The sequence below is a fragment of the Drosophila ananassae genome, chromosome 3L, assembly GCF_017639315.1.
Source record: "Drosophila ananassae strain 14024-0371.13 chromosome 3L, ASM1763931v2, whole genome shotgun sequence".
Classification (NCBI taxonomy): Eukaryota; Metazoa; Arthropoda; class Insecta; order Diptera; family Drosophilidae; genus Drosophila; species Drosophila ananassae.
Window position 1 is genome coordinate 3,812,050 of NC_057929.1, and position 15,451 is coordinate 3,827,500.

General features: G+C 42.5%; 2 protein-coding genes across 2 annotated transcripts; one reads left to right on the forward strand and one right to left on the reverse strand.

Moving 5' to 3' along the window:
* Positions 1-2,038: 2,038 nt before the first annotated feature.
* LOC6495583 (retinal homeobox protein Rx3) lies at positions 2,039-8,428 on the forward strand. The gene is made up of 5 exons (XM_001959106.4): positions 2,039-2,579; positions 4,324-4,603; positions 4,766-4,895; positions 7,367-7,454; positions 7,631-8,428. Exons 1-5 carry the CDS (start codon positions 2,423-2,425, stop codon positions 8,206-8,208), a joined length of 1,233 nt encoding a protein of 410 aa, XP_001959142.1. The 5' UTR covers positions 2,039-2,422; the 3' UTR covers positions 8,209-8,428.
* A 4,395-nt stretch (positions 8,429-12,823) lies between these two features.
* On the reverse strand, positions 12,824-13,601 carry LOC6495064. Its single transcript, XM_001959107.4, has 2 exons — positions 13,426-13,601; positions 12,824-13,232 (listed from the first exon to the last, which is right to left on the reverse strand). The coding sequence occupies exons 1-2, from the start codon at positions 13,487-13,489 to the stop codon at positions 13,108-13,110; spliced, it is 189 nt and encodes a 62-aa protein (XP_001959143.1). The 5' UTR covers positions 13,490-13,601; the 3' UTR covers positions 12,824-13,107.
* Positions 13,602-15,451: the final 1,850 nt, after the last annotated feature.

Genomic DNA, 15,451 nt, shown 5'->3' on the forward strand with positions numbered 1-15,451 from the left:
CAGATCTCAGCAGGTACTCGATCCGAGCCAGAGCGTCCTTAGTCCTCAGCTGCCCTCCCAGCCGCAGCTCTAAATTAAACGAACATGAAATCGGATTTCTGAATGAAATCTGCATAGGAAAGCGTCCTATGAAAATATGATTAAGCGCCTTGGCTTAGACGGCCGCTAAGCCGTCGTCCTGGCCTTTATTCGGCAGCCAGTGTCCTGTGAATCCAGTGTGTCCTGTGGCGTCATACATCTGGCACATTAATGAGCACGGTCAGTGCAGCTTTGTCCCGGCTACTTGTTCACAATTCTGCGGAAATAACGTGTTCCTTGTAGAGCAATGCATTTTGGCTAAAAGGTGCCACGATCTTTGGCTTTGTTTGGGTTCAGGGCACAAAGGAATTGTGTAAGTTTCGACAAATTAGAGAACATAAATCCGCTGCTGCGTTTTGTCATCATTGTGAGCGGCGTTTCGGTTCAGACATTGTGGGCATTATGTGTTTTGTTATTCCGGTGACCACTTTTAGCCGCGTTTGCCTTTCCATTGTGTTATGCAACCTGGGCTAGTGGGAGAGCTTTGGGGATATAGCCTGGTCTAAGCAGTTGCTCAGCACAAATCCTAGGGCCCGTCGGATATAATTTTTTCAAGGCTAAAATCATTTGCTTATATTGTTTTAGGTCCTATATGGATGTACGGTATATATTTAATGAAAATTCGAATAAAACACTTTGATAAGAAGGAAGGAAAATGTTTTGATCCATACTTTATTTATTTTTTAGTTTAATTAATTACATTAACTACTATTAACAGTAATAAACTAATTACTACACTTTTTTATTGAAAAATACTTCAGAAGATTCTCAAGAACTCGGTGAAGCATATTTATTTAGAAGTCTAAAGAATTTAAATGGTTGATCTTTAAAACAGTAGTTTGTTCCTCAAAATAACATAATATTCTACATAATATAAGATTAAATACAAAGATTAAGTTATATTAAAGTTATATTAAAGATTATACAGATGTATTGAGAATATAAAATATGTTTCTTCATATTTAAATTATGATCTTTAACTAATTCTATGCTTTTCTGTGCTTTTGTAGTTATGCAATTTAATTATATTTTATGGATTGTTAAAAAAATATAAAATTATGATGTGGAAATCCGTACTGTACCTGTTTTCGAGAGGTGATCAACTACAGTAACCTCGAAAAAGATCCTGTGGGACAAGATCAGTTTAATCAATGAACTTACGGCTCCGATCCGGCGATACTCCTTGCTAAGTAAAGGGATTCATTGATCGTTTGGATTGTTCAATGAAACCAAGGGCACATTCTCAAGCCGCTGTGGCCTGAATCCTGGCGATTAATCTATTGCCGAAATGGAAGCGGAACTAATAAACGATGTCCATGCAAATGGCCGACATGGAGGATTTCTTGATTCAGGTAGGCACTTCGCCTCGCAGTGGTTCAACCTGTTTTGTGATTTGCGGATGAGCCAGGGCCAAGGAAGGGATGTTCTAGAGGGAGAGAGGGGATGTACAAGGGCATTTAGGGGGTGGGGAGATGTAGTATCCATGAGATACATAGATAGTTTTTAACAAGCAACAAATTTGTGAAATAAATAAAATTAATGAGCAAACTACGCTAGTTAGAACCATGGAACGATATCGGATACTGGTGGGGATGAGGAGAGATGGAAAGAGAGGCATGACGAGTGAAAGGGAGGAAAGCAGAGCGAGAGGGAGAGTCCCAGAGTGAGAGCCAACACCCCTTAACAAAAGCTACCTGCAACACCGAGGCACAGATACTGCTGCCACCCTTAGAGGCAGAAAGGGAGAGAGAAAGTAAGAGCAAGCGAGACAGCCAAGTGGCAGGACATGGGCCAAAGCGAAGGATTGGGAACAGTGAGCAAGTCAGCACAGCCTCGCCCATTTCGTTTCAGCCTTACACTTGCAACAACAATAGCAACACCAACACCAACAGCAACAGCAGCAACCTCTGCGGCAGCAACAACAACCTTTGGCAGGAACAACCAACAACGGTTGGACGTATTTAATAGTACGGTTCCACAGGAGGCGAGCTCAGTCGGTGGTTGTTGATCGTCCCGAGCGTTACTCGCACCACTCGCTTCCTGGTTACAGCGCACCCCTGATTATAGCTTTCAGCTCGTCGCAGTGGCTGTGAAAATTAAATCAATTCGATTTGTCGTCTAACCCAATCAACACAATTAACTAAGTCATTCTCGGTGCGTGCTCTCCTTCGCAACACATCTCATTCAGTGACAATAATCAAATAATAAAATAAAAAGATTCAAAGCTTTATCAACTAAATATTGAAAAAAAAAATCAATTAAAACAAATAAAAATTTCGAAAAGAAAAGGAAATCTCGAAAAGAAGTGCCATAAACGATTGAATTGGTAGCTCTCGGTGGAGCTATGATGACCACAACAACCACACAGCACCACCAGCATCATCCCATTATGCCGCCAGCCATGCGTCCCGCCCCCGTTCAGGAGAGTCCTGTATCTCGTCCCCGTGCCGTCTATAGCATCGATCAGATCCTGGGGAATCAGCACCAGATCAAACGCAGTGGTAAGTCTATATTTGGGGATTTCATTTTTGATTTGAAGATTTTTCGAAACTTTTCTAAATGCCGACGGGGATCTCTTTTGGACAAGATCTTTTTACTCAGTTTCTGCCTATCAGGGATATAAATTTTAACCATTTTAAATTCAATATATGTAGTTTTTTTTTAATGATTTAACAACTTTTTTGAACTCGGAATTTAGATTCTTTTAATTTTCAAATGAGACTTCCAATATCTATTTCCACAAGCGACTTTAAAGCTTTATTTTATCAAGATTCCATAAAAATCCTTTTTATACCTGACCAAGCATTGTTTTAAAAGTATATTGCATTAAAAAACTAATAAATTTGTTTAATAATGATTTAAATCTTTAAATGGTAAAGTAAAGATCTCAATTAAAAGATCCTTTTGAAAGAAAATGTCTTTAAATGTCTTAAAACTTTAGGAACGATAATGTTGAAACTAAAGCTTAAACTCAAACTTTAAATATGATAAAAAACTTTAAAGTATACCTGACTACTAAGCTTAGGCTACGCTTAATTTTGTGAGGAATAAATTAGGCAAAAGCCCACCCAACGTCCCAAAATAGTTGACCACATCAAAAAGATTTATTTGAATACCCATAACAAGACAACCGTCTGTCTGCAGCTGCTTTCGGTCCCCATATCATATGCAAATTGCTCGGAAAGGACTTTTTATGGTAGTTAGTGTGGGAGAGACAGAAACTTTACGGCAAACATGAGCCTCGAGCTCCACCCAGGCTAAAAAAAAAAAAACATATCATGACAATAGGGGAGGTGTTTTCTGCTTGTAGAAACTCTTGTTTGGGGGCGTGTTCGAACTGCAGGAGGCAGTTCGCCCAAGGATCGTCTAAAGAATAAAAAAACAGTGTATCAAAACAAATCTGGCCGGATGTGACGCGTTTCAGCCGATAGGAAGAGAGTGAGGTAGAAAAGCAATTGCGCCATTAGACCCCTAATTAGATTGGAAGTTCTTTTGGGTGTGCGAAGCCTGGGAGCAGGATCTGAAATTGCCAGCCAGGACGAGCCAGGCAGGCAGAGCACCCATTGGCCCAGGACCAGGCCCAGGTCCTGGTCGCAATTTGGCGACAACGAGCGGCGTGCGCACCGCAGGATACTGCATCCTGTGAGCCTCGTTCTCGATTGTTGGCGCGTAATTTGATGCTAGCTGGAAATTACCTTTTCGCCACAACAGGCTGCATAAATGTTACGAAATACGATAAGGATACATCCAGAGAAGGCGTCCTGCTGGGCGCGGACGTGTCCTGGTGCCATTGTGAATCTGATTAATTTGAGGTTCATTAAAGTTTGATTACACGTTCTACGTTCTCTGGTAGCATTTCGTTTTCCCAAAAAATCCCAGTATTCGAATCCCTGTTCGCCCTAAGGCCGTGTGAAAGGATATATATACGAATTTATAATCGCCCGACTGGGAGGGGGAAAACTTTTTCTGGCTTTATATTTATTTATTTGTTATTGATTGCCAAATCAATTTGCGTAGCTTTCGAGTGAGACTCTGCTCAAAAAATAAAGGAGGGTTAAAATCCAGGATATAACTACTTCAGATACAATTGAATGAATTTCAATTCGGTTCGAGCGGCAGCAGCTGCCGCTGAAAGCCGCTCAGCTTTTGATTTTCAAAGTCAAACGCAAAACTTTTTGTTCGCGAGTCCTCGAGTTCAATTTAAAATTGTTTAACTTTTCTCCTCGTATATTCTCCATTCCGCAGACACGCCCAGCGAAGTGTTGATTACGCATCCCCACCACGCCCATCAGCACCACATCCATCACCTCCACAGCAGTCCTGGCAACACCAATGGCACCACCAACCTCCAAATGCCGCAGCAACACCCGCAACAGCAACAGCAGTTGCAAGTTCAGGCCAAGCGCGAGGACTCGCCAACAAACACGGACGGAGGACTGGATGTGGATAATGATGACGAGCTGTCCTCCAGCCTGAACAACGGCCACGATCTCAGCGACATGGAGAGGCCGCGTAAAGTTCGGAGGTGAGTTTCCAGCGACAATCCGCTTAACAGATCAAATCGTATTTGCCCATTGTCGGGCTATTAAAAAACATCCAAACAAAGGGTACTTGCTCGGCCCTTATCTGCAGTTCATAACAAGCATCTAACGTGCCGTGCCGCCTTCGTCGGCCTTTGATTTTCCAGATCTCGCACAACATTTACAACGTTTCAATTGCATCAGTTGGAGCGGGCCTTCGAGAAGACCCAGTACCCCGATGTGTTCACAAGGGAGGATCTGGCCATGCGCTTGGATTTGAGCGAAGCACGCGTCCAGGTAATTGAAAATGTTTAACGATTTAGGCAATTATTTTTGAATTAGAGCAGGCGCTAAATATCTTTTGATTAAATATGATGTTGCATAAATCGAGAATAGATACATGGTACTTGAAGGAATGATAGCCTTAAGCTCTTTTATTATTCAAGCTTATATTGAAAGAGTAATATTATTCATAACATGGATCAAAAATATTTATTAGAGTATTAAGTACAGAGCTTAGTTTTTTAATCTTTTGAACTTAACTGGTTAACAATAACCAAAACAAAGTAAATGATCCAGTTTTTAGAGTCTGGGAACTCGATAGATAAGCCCCTGAAACAATCACCGAACCCAATTTGTAAATATCCTTTGAAACACTTAAACCCCACTTTGTATACAAACACGCTTTAGATATAGTCGGGGGGTTGGCAGGATTTTTAGGGGTTGGCTGAAAGGACATTAGATATTGTGATTTTCCAAATGATTAAATTGGCCGCGCTCACATGGTGTTGGTATTTTTATTAACTCTACTTTTGGGTAAACAATTAAAGTGGCTTTGGGTGGCTGTCTGCCTGCTGCAGGACACGCGGCATGGACACACACACACACACACACACAAGCTCATACGCACCCATGTACACAGTTGACTACACATGTAATTAGGGTGTCCTTTCGCCTCGACTCTGAACACAATTTGATCTCGGTTGAGAATGCTTTCAAACACTTCACATTTGATTGAGCGATTCGCTCAATTTTGTTACTATATATGCTCGTGTGTTGAGAGGGGGAATGAAAGTATCGCAATCACAGGCGGGGAAAAAAATAAAGCGAATGTAAAACAACTTGACCTAAGCACTCACAGAGGGATTACCGACTCTGCATACAAATTGTCCGCTTCACGGTCCTCATCCGAATCCTCACATACTCACATCCTCGCAACCTGGCATTCACATCCTCGCATCCTGTCATCCGCGTATCTGTTAGCAGATTAACTGTAATTGGTCATTGATTCGCATATGCAGAGAGTTTTGGGACTTCAATAGTAACAGATTTAGAGCTGTCCGTTTTGCACCACAATTTTTTGTTTTGTTTATTTTTTTTGGCGATGGATACAAAGTATCTGAAGCTTAATCCCCGCCTGGTTTGGGGTCGATGAGTGGGCAATTATTTTGGGATTTGCAGGCACATGGTGGGGTCACTCAAATAAAAAAAGGAGTAGCCATGGATTGAGGTCCCACAGCCAAATTAAATTTTTCAAAAATGGAGAAGAGCTAGTCTTAAAGTTCAACCCATTTTTTTTTTTACGATTTAGCGACAGTTTTTGTCTCGTTTTGATCGCACATGTGTGATAAGAGATGAACGGATATCCGCAATTCAACTTTTACTGCCTGGCTGCTCGGGCACAGTGGTTTAAGTTGTTCGCATTATAATTGCTACCAACTGACAATTAAAAAGCCCACAACATGGGTCGGTTGGGTGGCATTTTCCCAGCCGAGACACACTCACAGGACACAGGACACAGGACAATAATTGGCAGCAATTATAGCAAGGAAATCGTTGCTAATTTAGTACTCGCTCAACTGCACCCATTGTTGCCGAGTCCTGAACGGGGATATGGGGGCTGTGTCATCTAAGTACAGGGTGTCTATAATTGCGGAGACGACTCCTCTATTGTCTCGGACTTTTGCCCGGAGTACAGCCACCAGTTGTCAAGTGATTTCAATTTACAAACAATTAATTTTCCCATCAAATGCCAGAGACTTGCCTCGGATTCAAAATCCTTTCCCTTCGTCCTTTACCATCCTCGGAGCGGAAATGTGTGTGCAGCCAACGCCTATTTTGTGGGGTGTACGTATGTGGGAGTAGGAGGAGGTGGGAGGTCGAAGGACGGAGGTAGCCGGAGGTCTGGAGTCCAGTCAACCCCAAGCAAGTGTCGAAAAATGCATAAGACACCCTTTTGGCAGCCAGGAGGTAGACAAAGACAGACTACTGAGAGCATTGCAAATCAGAGTAGAACACTTCCGATTGGATGCCATTGTATTTGGCCTTCCCATCCTCCTTTCGCCGCAATCCTTTCCCCTTAACTCATATCCTTTCGATGCTCAGATATTCGAGGCGGGAGACCCACAAGAAGCCACCGAAGGATACAAGTTTTTGAGCTAACAGATTGATAGATTGCCGAATTGTTCGAGTTTTGGTCAAAGTCAAAGCAATTATAAGATTCTTTGGGAGTAGTTGGTGTTAGGGTTATAGTTTGTTCTAGAGGATACCCTTTAGAGACCACATACCATATTTTAAATTAATTATTTTTATAAATTATAACTGAAAGCATCAGAGCTATAGCTTCATATTTACTTATTTTTATACATATGTATATTGTATAATATTAAACTATTGGTAAGCATATAACACTCCCTTTTATAAGGGGTATCACAATTTGCATTCGCAAAACAGCAATTCTAAAGTTCCATCTTTCTTCGCTTTTGCAGGTGTGGTTCCAGAACCGGCGGGCCAAATGGCGCAAACGTGAGAAGTTTATGAATCAGGACAAGGCTGGCTATCTCCTGCCCGACCAAGGTGAGTGTCCTACCCCTGCACCACCCCACTACACTACATCCCAACCACCTACCCACCCACTGATACGCATTTGATTCGTCCACAAATTGCCAAATTACGTGTGCAACATAATTAGGAATTATGCCGCTTGTCATCAACCCCGAATCACCCACAACCATCCCTTTTGTTCGTTTCAGGTCTGCCGGAGTTTCCGCTGGGCATTCCCCTGCCGCCCCATGGCCTGCCCGGACACCCCGGCGCCCTCCCCACGGAGTTCTGGCCCCCGCACTTCGCCCTGCACCAGCACTTCAATCCCGCGGCAGCCGCTGCCGCCGGCCTCCTGCCCCAGCAACTGATGGCGCCTCACTACAAGCTGCCCAACTTCCACACCCTGCTCTCCCAGTACATGGGCCTGAGCAATCTGAACGGGATCTTTGGAGCGGGTGCTGCGGCAGCGGCGGCGGCAGCTAGTGGCTCTGCAGCAGCGGCTGCGGCAGCTGCGGCGGCGGCCGGATATCCGCAGAATCTCTCGCTCCACCAGGTGAGCCAGGTGAGCCCGCCCTGTAGCAATAGCAGTCCGCGCGAGAGCCCCAAACTGGTGGCCCATCAGCATCCCCCGCCACATGCGGTCTCACCCTCCGGGGGCGGTGCCACCACCCTGATCTCGGGCGGCCTGATGCTCACCTCTACGGCCGCCCAGTCGCCGAGCAGCGCCACCGGAGCCAGCAGCAACGCTTCCACACCCGTCTCCGTGGTCACCAAGGGCGAGGACTGAATGCCACCACTACTTCCCCATGTACATATGCTGTAGATATATCCGCCTAGTTCTATATTGGATCTGGATGCTTTGTCTTTGGCCAAAGTTAACGTAGTTGTAACGCCCAAATAATAATCTATCTGTAAAATATCTTCAAGCGATTAGAAATAAACACTTAATGTTAGAATATCCACTAAGGAGAACATGTCGATGAAAAATAAATGAAATGAAAGAAAAACTAATGCAATTTTTGTATTTTTGGGTATATTGGAATAAAAAGTTTTACCTCCTAGTCATTACTAGTTATTTTAGGTCTTTATTAGAAAGGATAACACCTTAATATTTATAGCGACACCCACCCTTTTCCCCATTTTTCAACAGTACATGTTTGGGTTCGGAAAACCCTATCATTGATTTCTATTGTTTTTAGATCTTTTAGTCAACTTTAATTTTATTTATACATTTTTAATTATTATTGAATGTAAAATGATCGATTTTTAAATATTTAAAAACTGAAAGTCCTTGGCATGAGTTGAAAACTTTTTTGGATTCTATTTCATTCGATGGATCATTGTTTTTTGTCTTTAATATTTATAATATAGTGTCTTTATTATTTTTATTTGTTTTTTTCTTATTTTATTACTTAAACAAATTATAATTATTCATGTTATAAATCTATAACACTTAATAGACTCATTTTGGATATTAAAGTCTGAAGATGGATAGCATCTTAGAAAATTACCGATTTAAACAATTATTCCCTCATTTTATTGACTGCAATTCCAAAATTAATCTCTTCAGCTGTTTCCATTAAGTAATTTTTCATGTTACCTAACATCCTCTTCCCGTGCTGTATGCACTACAAAATAATTGTTAAAAAGTTTTGTACCTTAAGTAGGGCTTATGGTCCTACAAAGTCTCATTATAAATTGCTCAAATGCTACAATTGATTGTGTGCAAACTCGGCTCGACCTTTCCGTGGCCGGAGTCAAATGAAAATGATCTTCGGCTGGGAATCCAAAGCAGTCGACTACCGTCGGAGGACCTACCCCTGCCAAATTGAAAAGGCCAAATCGTATAATAATCTCGATATTATGTCAAATTTGCGGAGCTCAGGAAATGTTGCCTAACATGTGAAGTGAGCGATGAGAAGGAGACGTCGAAGGAACCGAAAAAGTCGTCGAGAAAAATAGAACAATGGACCAAAAGGAATCTATCGCATTGTGCCAGGATACAGGCAGACAGACGTCGAGGAAATGCAATTCTAAAGGATGTTTTGAGCCAAAGGATTTGCACCAAATTCAAGTGGTGGTAGCTGCCCAGGGAACAGGGTGAGTCCTTTTGTAGTGGGCCGCATGCAGAGCTAAATGCTATATTGATATCTCGTAATTTGTGCCATAATTACTTTTTAATAATTTCGCACAGCACTCGGGCTCTCGGCAGGATATCGTGTTGTATGTATGTGCAATGGCCTCAAATTTAATAATAAATCGCCGTCAAGTTCCTGTTCAGCCACTCGCTCGCTCAGTCAGTCAGTGATGTGTGCTCCGATTCGGGTTGGAATTTGATTACACTTACGATTACGAACGGGTATATACTACATAAATGGGCGAGGGAATGGGCGAGGTCACAGCCAAATTCCCTGCACAAATACAGCCAAAGTAATAATAATGAATAAAATGCGCGACTTAACGGATTTGTCACAGTGAAAAGGATGCTCCAGGAGGAGGCGGACCAGCCAGCCAGCCCGCCAGCCCAGTCCTGTTGTCAAAAGAAGCTCTCATAAAACTCATATGCAATTGCCTTTTGTGGCCGTTCTTTGTGTGAAAGGTATAGTACCAAAAGATATCCTTCGAATGGAAGGCCCTGTCATATTCTATACTCTTTCTAAGTTGGGGGAGTGGGAAATGTTACAACAAGTTGGTCACTTATTTTTATGGTTCTTTATTGAAGTTTAGGTTTTCAAAGGAACTTATTATTAGGAACTAATTATGCCACTTGGAACTTATCTTTTTCATATTACTTAAAGTTCTCTACGAGGAAGTATTGTATCTAAAATAAAGTACAAATTTTACCTTTCTATCAGCCTCGAAAGAGTATCCCATATTTAATACAATCGCCAACTTTTTTCATCTTGTTTCTATCAACGAAAATTCAATAAGTTGAAGTAGATCTTTTATTTGTGCAAGTGTTTGGCCAAGCTGCTCATAGAAGGAGGACTTCCAAGAGGCACCAGGGCTGGGGTAAGCCGCCCATCTACATTTCGGGACATCCAAAATGTCCTTGTGTGTTTGTGTGTCTGCTCCTTTAGAGGCAAGTCCCTCACTTCCCTGTGAGTGTGTGTGTATGCTCGTGGAATTTCATTCAGTGTGCAAATTCAGCGCGCCACTCTGCGGGCTATAAATATATGAAATTTATCAAGTGGCCCTTTGAGTTTCGTATTTGTGGCTCTATGAAATTGAGTGACGAGTACCGCCTGGTCTTTCCCGCCTTCCTCCACGCTATTTGCACTTGGCTCAGTGCAATTTCACCTTCTCGGTGGGTGTGTTTTATGAGCCAAATACTCTTCAGAGTGTCCAACACAATGGGTAACGAAAATCAATTTTGTCCTCGACACTCGAGCGTATTAAAATGGTAACAGTTACGCAAAACAAGAGAGCAAGTGAATCAGATTTAAGGCGGTGGGTGGTGGCGATGGTGGTGCACTTTAAAAACTGCCAACATTTTCAAGTCGTCACCAAGCTGAAAAAGGGGTACAGGGGAAAAAATTGATACCACTTTTAAATACTATTGAATCTATATGAATTATTCTCATTCATTCAAACTTCGATGGAGCAGTAACTTCCACAGAAGAAGATCCTTATTATTAAAGTATTATTATTAAGTTTATTTTATTAAATTTTTTCTCCAGTGGAAATATGTATATTGCGGCGTAATGAACGACAGTTGATGAACTGAATACTGTGGGCCAACTGAATACAGCGGTAATTAAACAAGTTAAATCCGCTCAACAGACGCTCAAGAAAGATTCCACCTTGCCACGGAGCTTGCCGTTTGCGTCCGGCCCTGTTTACCGCAGTATATTTTCATTTCATTTGTGGCATGAAGAGCAACTGAACTGCAACGCTCGTTATGCACACTTAAAAATTTATTTCGCATTTAATTCATCAAAAGTTGTCAGCGAAATAATTACGCGGATTGTCTGGCTGGCTTTCCGTGGTGGGCTGCGTGGGTTGGATGAGTTGGGTGGGACGGAATCAGGACCAAAGGAAGCGCCTTAATGAGCGCCATTTTGTGGCAGCCACACAAAAGGTAGAAGAGGGGCGCTTCATAATTACTGTAATTTGTGACCACTTGAGCAGACATACTTATTTTAAGAAGTATCGGGTGTCCTTGGCATTTTCCGATCGCACAAATAATAATAAATTGCCAACACACCGCAACAAGCGATTGCAAACGAAGGCCATTTCCGACAGGATATTCAGTATGTAGGAGTCCTGGCGACAATTGGGAAACACGATACTTTTGTGTCAATTGCTACTGCTTCGGCTCCAGCTAAGTATTTCAAAGCGAGCCGACTGTCCCGAGCCGATCCTCTCCAGCTGAGATTTCTCAGCTCCTTGAGGACATTCAAAGGACATTCTCGAGTGTCCTGGCCTGTTTGCCTGCCTGCCCTGACTTTGAAAATGTGGCTAAGCTGTGCCTAATTTTATCGTTCGATGATCGTCGCCAACAGCTGATCCTTAGCCTCCTTCGTCCCGAGTCCTTCATATCTGTTGGCTGTGATTAAAGAAAGAGCAGTGGCCCCGTGGTTTTTGTTTACAGGTTTTAGCCATAATGGTTTCATGCCTGATTTACTTGATGAGGTCCTTGGCCAGTTGGTTTCAGGTATGTATGTATGGCCTAGGTAACAGGCAGCTGGCTTCGTCCTTTTTGGCTGGCCAGTCAATTGTGTCCTCATTAGCCATTGGTTTGCTACCGAAGATTGTTTTGATGATATTTCTATAGTGTTTTGGGAGAGAGATTGCTATTAATTAAGAAGGAATGAAACTACATTTTTGGGAGGACCAAAAGTGGGACCAAAAGAATAAAAAAAGCAACGGCTTCACAAAATAAACAAAATAAAAATATAAATTATGACTCCTATAAAACTAATCTAACAAAAAGTTAAAAATACACAAACCTCTTTTTTGATGCTCACCAAGTGCATGGCCTATATCTATAATAATAAATTAAATAAACAAACAAATATATCAAAATGAGCTAGGAACAGGAAGAAATACTATTAAATTAAGTTAATCAAATGTATGCGCTGTGAAATGAAGCAGCTGCTGCGTTCGGTATGTTTGCATTTCCACCTTGCTCGCGTTTGTTCACGACCACAGGCTCATAAATTATATTAATAAAAAGGCAATACGAACAACAATGGCCCAAAGGAGTAGAGGATTTGACGGGGGAGGCATGTGTGTCATTGCTGTTAAACTTTGTTTACATTTTGTTTATTAAACGACGCGGAAAACTAGCGGCAGAGTCCCACACTGCGAGCGTGTTAGAAACTACGGGTCACACCTGACTGCCAATTCGCTACCCCTTTTTCCATCCAATCAGCCCAGGTATGTTAGAACGATAGCAGTGACGGGGCGAGTTTTAGTTGTATTTGATTTTAATTAAATTTCCGCAACTTTGTCACAATTTGTTTGTGTTTTAGAACCGAACCCTCCACAGCCTGCCTTGCGTGCCGGCGTGCCGTCGCTCCTGCCGTCGCCTTTATCCTTTTCCTTTTTGGCTTCAAATGGCTTTGTTTGCTTTGCTCGAGCACGTGAATGTGAAAAGTTTAGTTATTAATTGCCAGGCCAACACCTTGGCAGGTGTCGCTCGTTACGTTTGTGACGTGAAAATTTTTGGTTGATTTAGTTCCTAGACGCCAGAGTCATACTTTTTACTCAGCCGCATGCCTGCAGCCTGTCGCATTTCGTCCTCGGGTTGACGAATTTGTTCCAACTTTTTCAGGACTTGGGGGACGCGTGCCAGATGAGTTTGTTCTGAAAGAATTGAGAAATTTGAGAAATATGGAGTAATTACGGTATAAGAGCATTGGGGATGGGAAGATAATATAAACTTGAGTGCCTGGTATTTATAGCTTCTAGACTGATATGTGTCTGGTATTTATACAACTTTGACTGTATTTTATTTACCATAATTTTCTATATAATTGATTAATATAAAGTGACTCACCTAGCTCCTCGGCTATGTCCACAATGGTTTGCCTGTGACGGCCATATTCATTTGGGTCTGCCATTGCTGAAGAGTCTCTGGTGAATAGCCAATAATTTTACTGATTTCCTGAAATGCCTCAAAGTGTTTTTATTGAAATGTGCCGAAATACGATCTGACAATGCTGGCACTGCCTGCCCTGGGAATCGGTTTCGATTTTCAATACTTTTGATTTCTCGCTGTCTATTCTTTGCTCCGTATTGTGTATGTCTGCCAATTATTACGCCTGATTTAATAAACTCAATGAGGCTCTTAACTGCTCAAAGTGGCTGCTAATCGTTTCGGTGTTCGCAGTGGCAGTCGCTGCAAAAAAATAAATAAAAATGTGGGCGAAAAGGGAAAATGGAAATAAAATTGTTGTGCACGCTGTAGAGACTGTGACAGATCAAAAGAAATGGATGACAATTGGCGCTTTCCTTACCAACCGTGGAGACAAGTCAAGTCCTTAGCTTTCCACCCACAGGCAGGCACAGGGAGACAGTCTCCGGAGGAGCCTCATTGACGCTAAATCGACCGGAACCGGAAACGCGCCGCAAATTGCAAAGTTTGAGCAGCACTCTCTCTCTGTGGCCCTCTGCCAAATTAATTTCATTTCGAATTCAGCATTTTTTTTTGCGTGCGCTTTCTATGGCGGGAAATTGAAAGCAATTTTCTTTGCACTTTTCGCATTTCCCCGCGATTATATTAAATGTGAATTTCCTCGGCCATTTCCTAGGCAGAGGGCACAAAAAGCAACTCCGATGAGGCGTGGCCAGGACCAAGTCCTTTGTTTGATCGCTGTCAACATCCATGAATTCATATTTCGATGAACGGTGCCATTTTTTTACTGCAGTCCTCTGTGGATTACGGGTATTGTTTTTTTTCGCTTTCTGCATGAACAGTTTCAAGGACATGACCGAAAATTCAAGTGCGCGGCACTTGAAATAACAGAGCGACATTGGGAAATGAATGGACTATAGAGACGGTGCTAAACCCTTGGACAACAATGCGTGAAAAAGCAGTGTGAAATTGTCATTTGTTTAGTGAAAGTATGCTTGGCACATTCAATACTCAATGGAGGTAAATCAGGCGCATAATTATCATGGCTCACGTGTGTGAGCGCAGGACTAAGGACATGTGAAAAGGTGAAAGGTCGAGGGGATAAGCTCGAGTGTGTGTGTGGGACTCGGGATTTTCACGGTGTTCGGGGTTCTTGGTTGGTGTGGAAAATAGCTTATTTAAATTGTTAAATGCTCGCATTATTTGTGCTAATTTGTGGGCAATTTTCTAATGGACCCTTTTCACACATAATGCCTTGGGTCGGTGGTCCTTGAAACACTCTTTCTTCAAGCGGCTTATACTACACATATAGACTGAAGAAATGCCTAAGCCGTCGTTTAAAAATCTGTTGAAAACCGTTTCGAATGCGATTTATTTGCAGGTAGGGGTTTGGGGAGGTCAACCTCCCAGAAAACCCAACCAACCACCCGGGGGGCATGTGATGGAACCAAGTCTATTAGAGTCAATTAGCGAGCGATTATAATGACTGGCCGGGCCGGCCTGGCCAACCCCCTGTCAATCAGCCAGGACTTTGGCCGGTTAACCCTCCTGCATCGTTTTAAAGTCATTGAAAAATTTGCACATAAATTGCGTAAAGTGCACATTTTTTTGTTTTTCTTTTTTTTTGTTCAGCCCTAACACGTTTACACAGCCTCGACGAGCTGGTCCTGGTCCTGGTTCTGGTCGTGTTTCTGTTCCTGTTCCTCCTCGGCCAGGACCTTCTACTGTGTTCCTGTGGGCTGCACCCTTTTGCTGTTCAGCTCTGCTCGCACAAATGGCAATCACCCCCAATATCGATGCCAATGAGTGTGTGTTTTAAACTGCATCACCCCTTTGTCTGGTTGGGCTCTGGATCGTTTTTTATTTGGTCAGCCAAGGCGAACATTGTCAGCCCAATTTCACACAAAAAATGCAATCAAATGTGACGCTTTCCATTATCCATGCGATT

Coding starts and splice junctions, on each gene's coding strand:
- LOC6495583 (XM_001959106.4), top strand. CDS start 2,423: ATGATGACCACAACAACCACACAGCACCACCAGCATCATCCCATTATG. Junction 4,896..7,366: donor TGAGCGAAGCACGCGTCCAG/GTAATTGAAAAT, acceptor TCGCTTTTGCAG/GTGTGGTTCCAGAACCGGCG. Junction 7,455..7,630: donor CTATCTCCTGCCCGACCAAG/GTGAGTGTCCTA, acceptor TGTTCGTTTCAG/GTCTGCCGGAGTTTCCGCTG.
- LOC6495064 (XM_001959107.4), bottom strand. CDS start 13,489: ATGGCAGACCCAAATGAATATGGCCGTCACAGGCAAACCATTGTGGAC. Junction 13,233..13,425: donor GGACATAGCCGAGGAGCTAG/GTGAGTCACTTT, acceptor CAATTCTTTCAG/AACAAACTCATCTGGCACGC.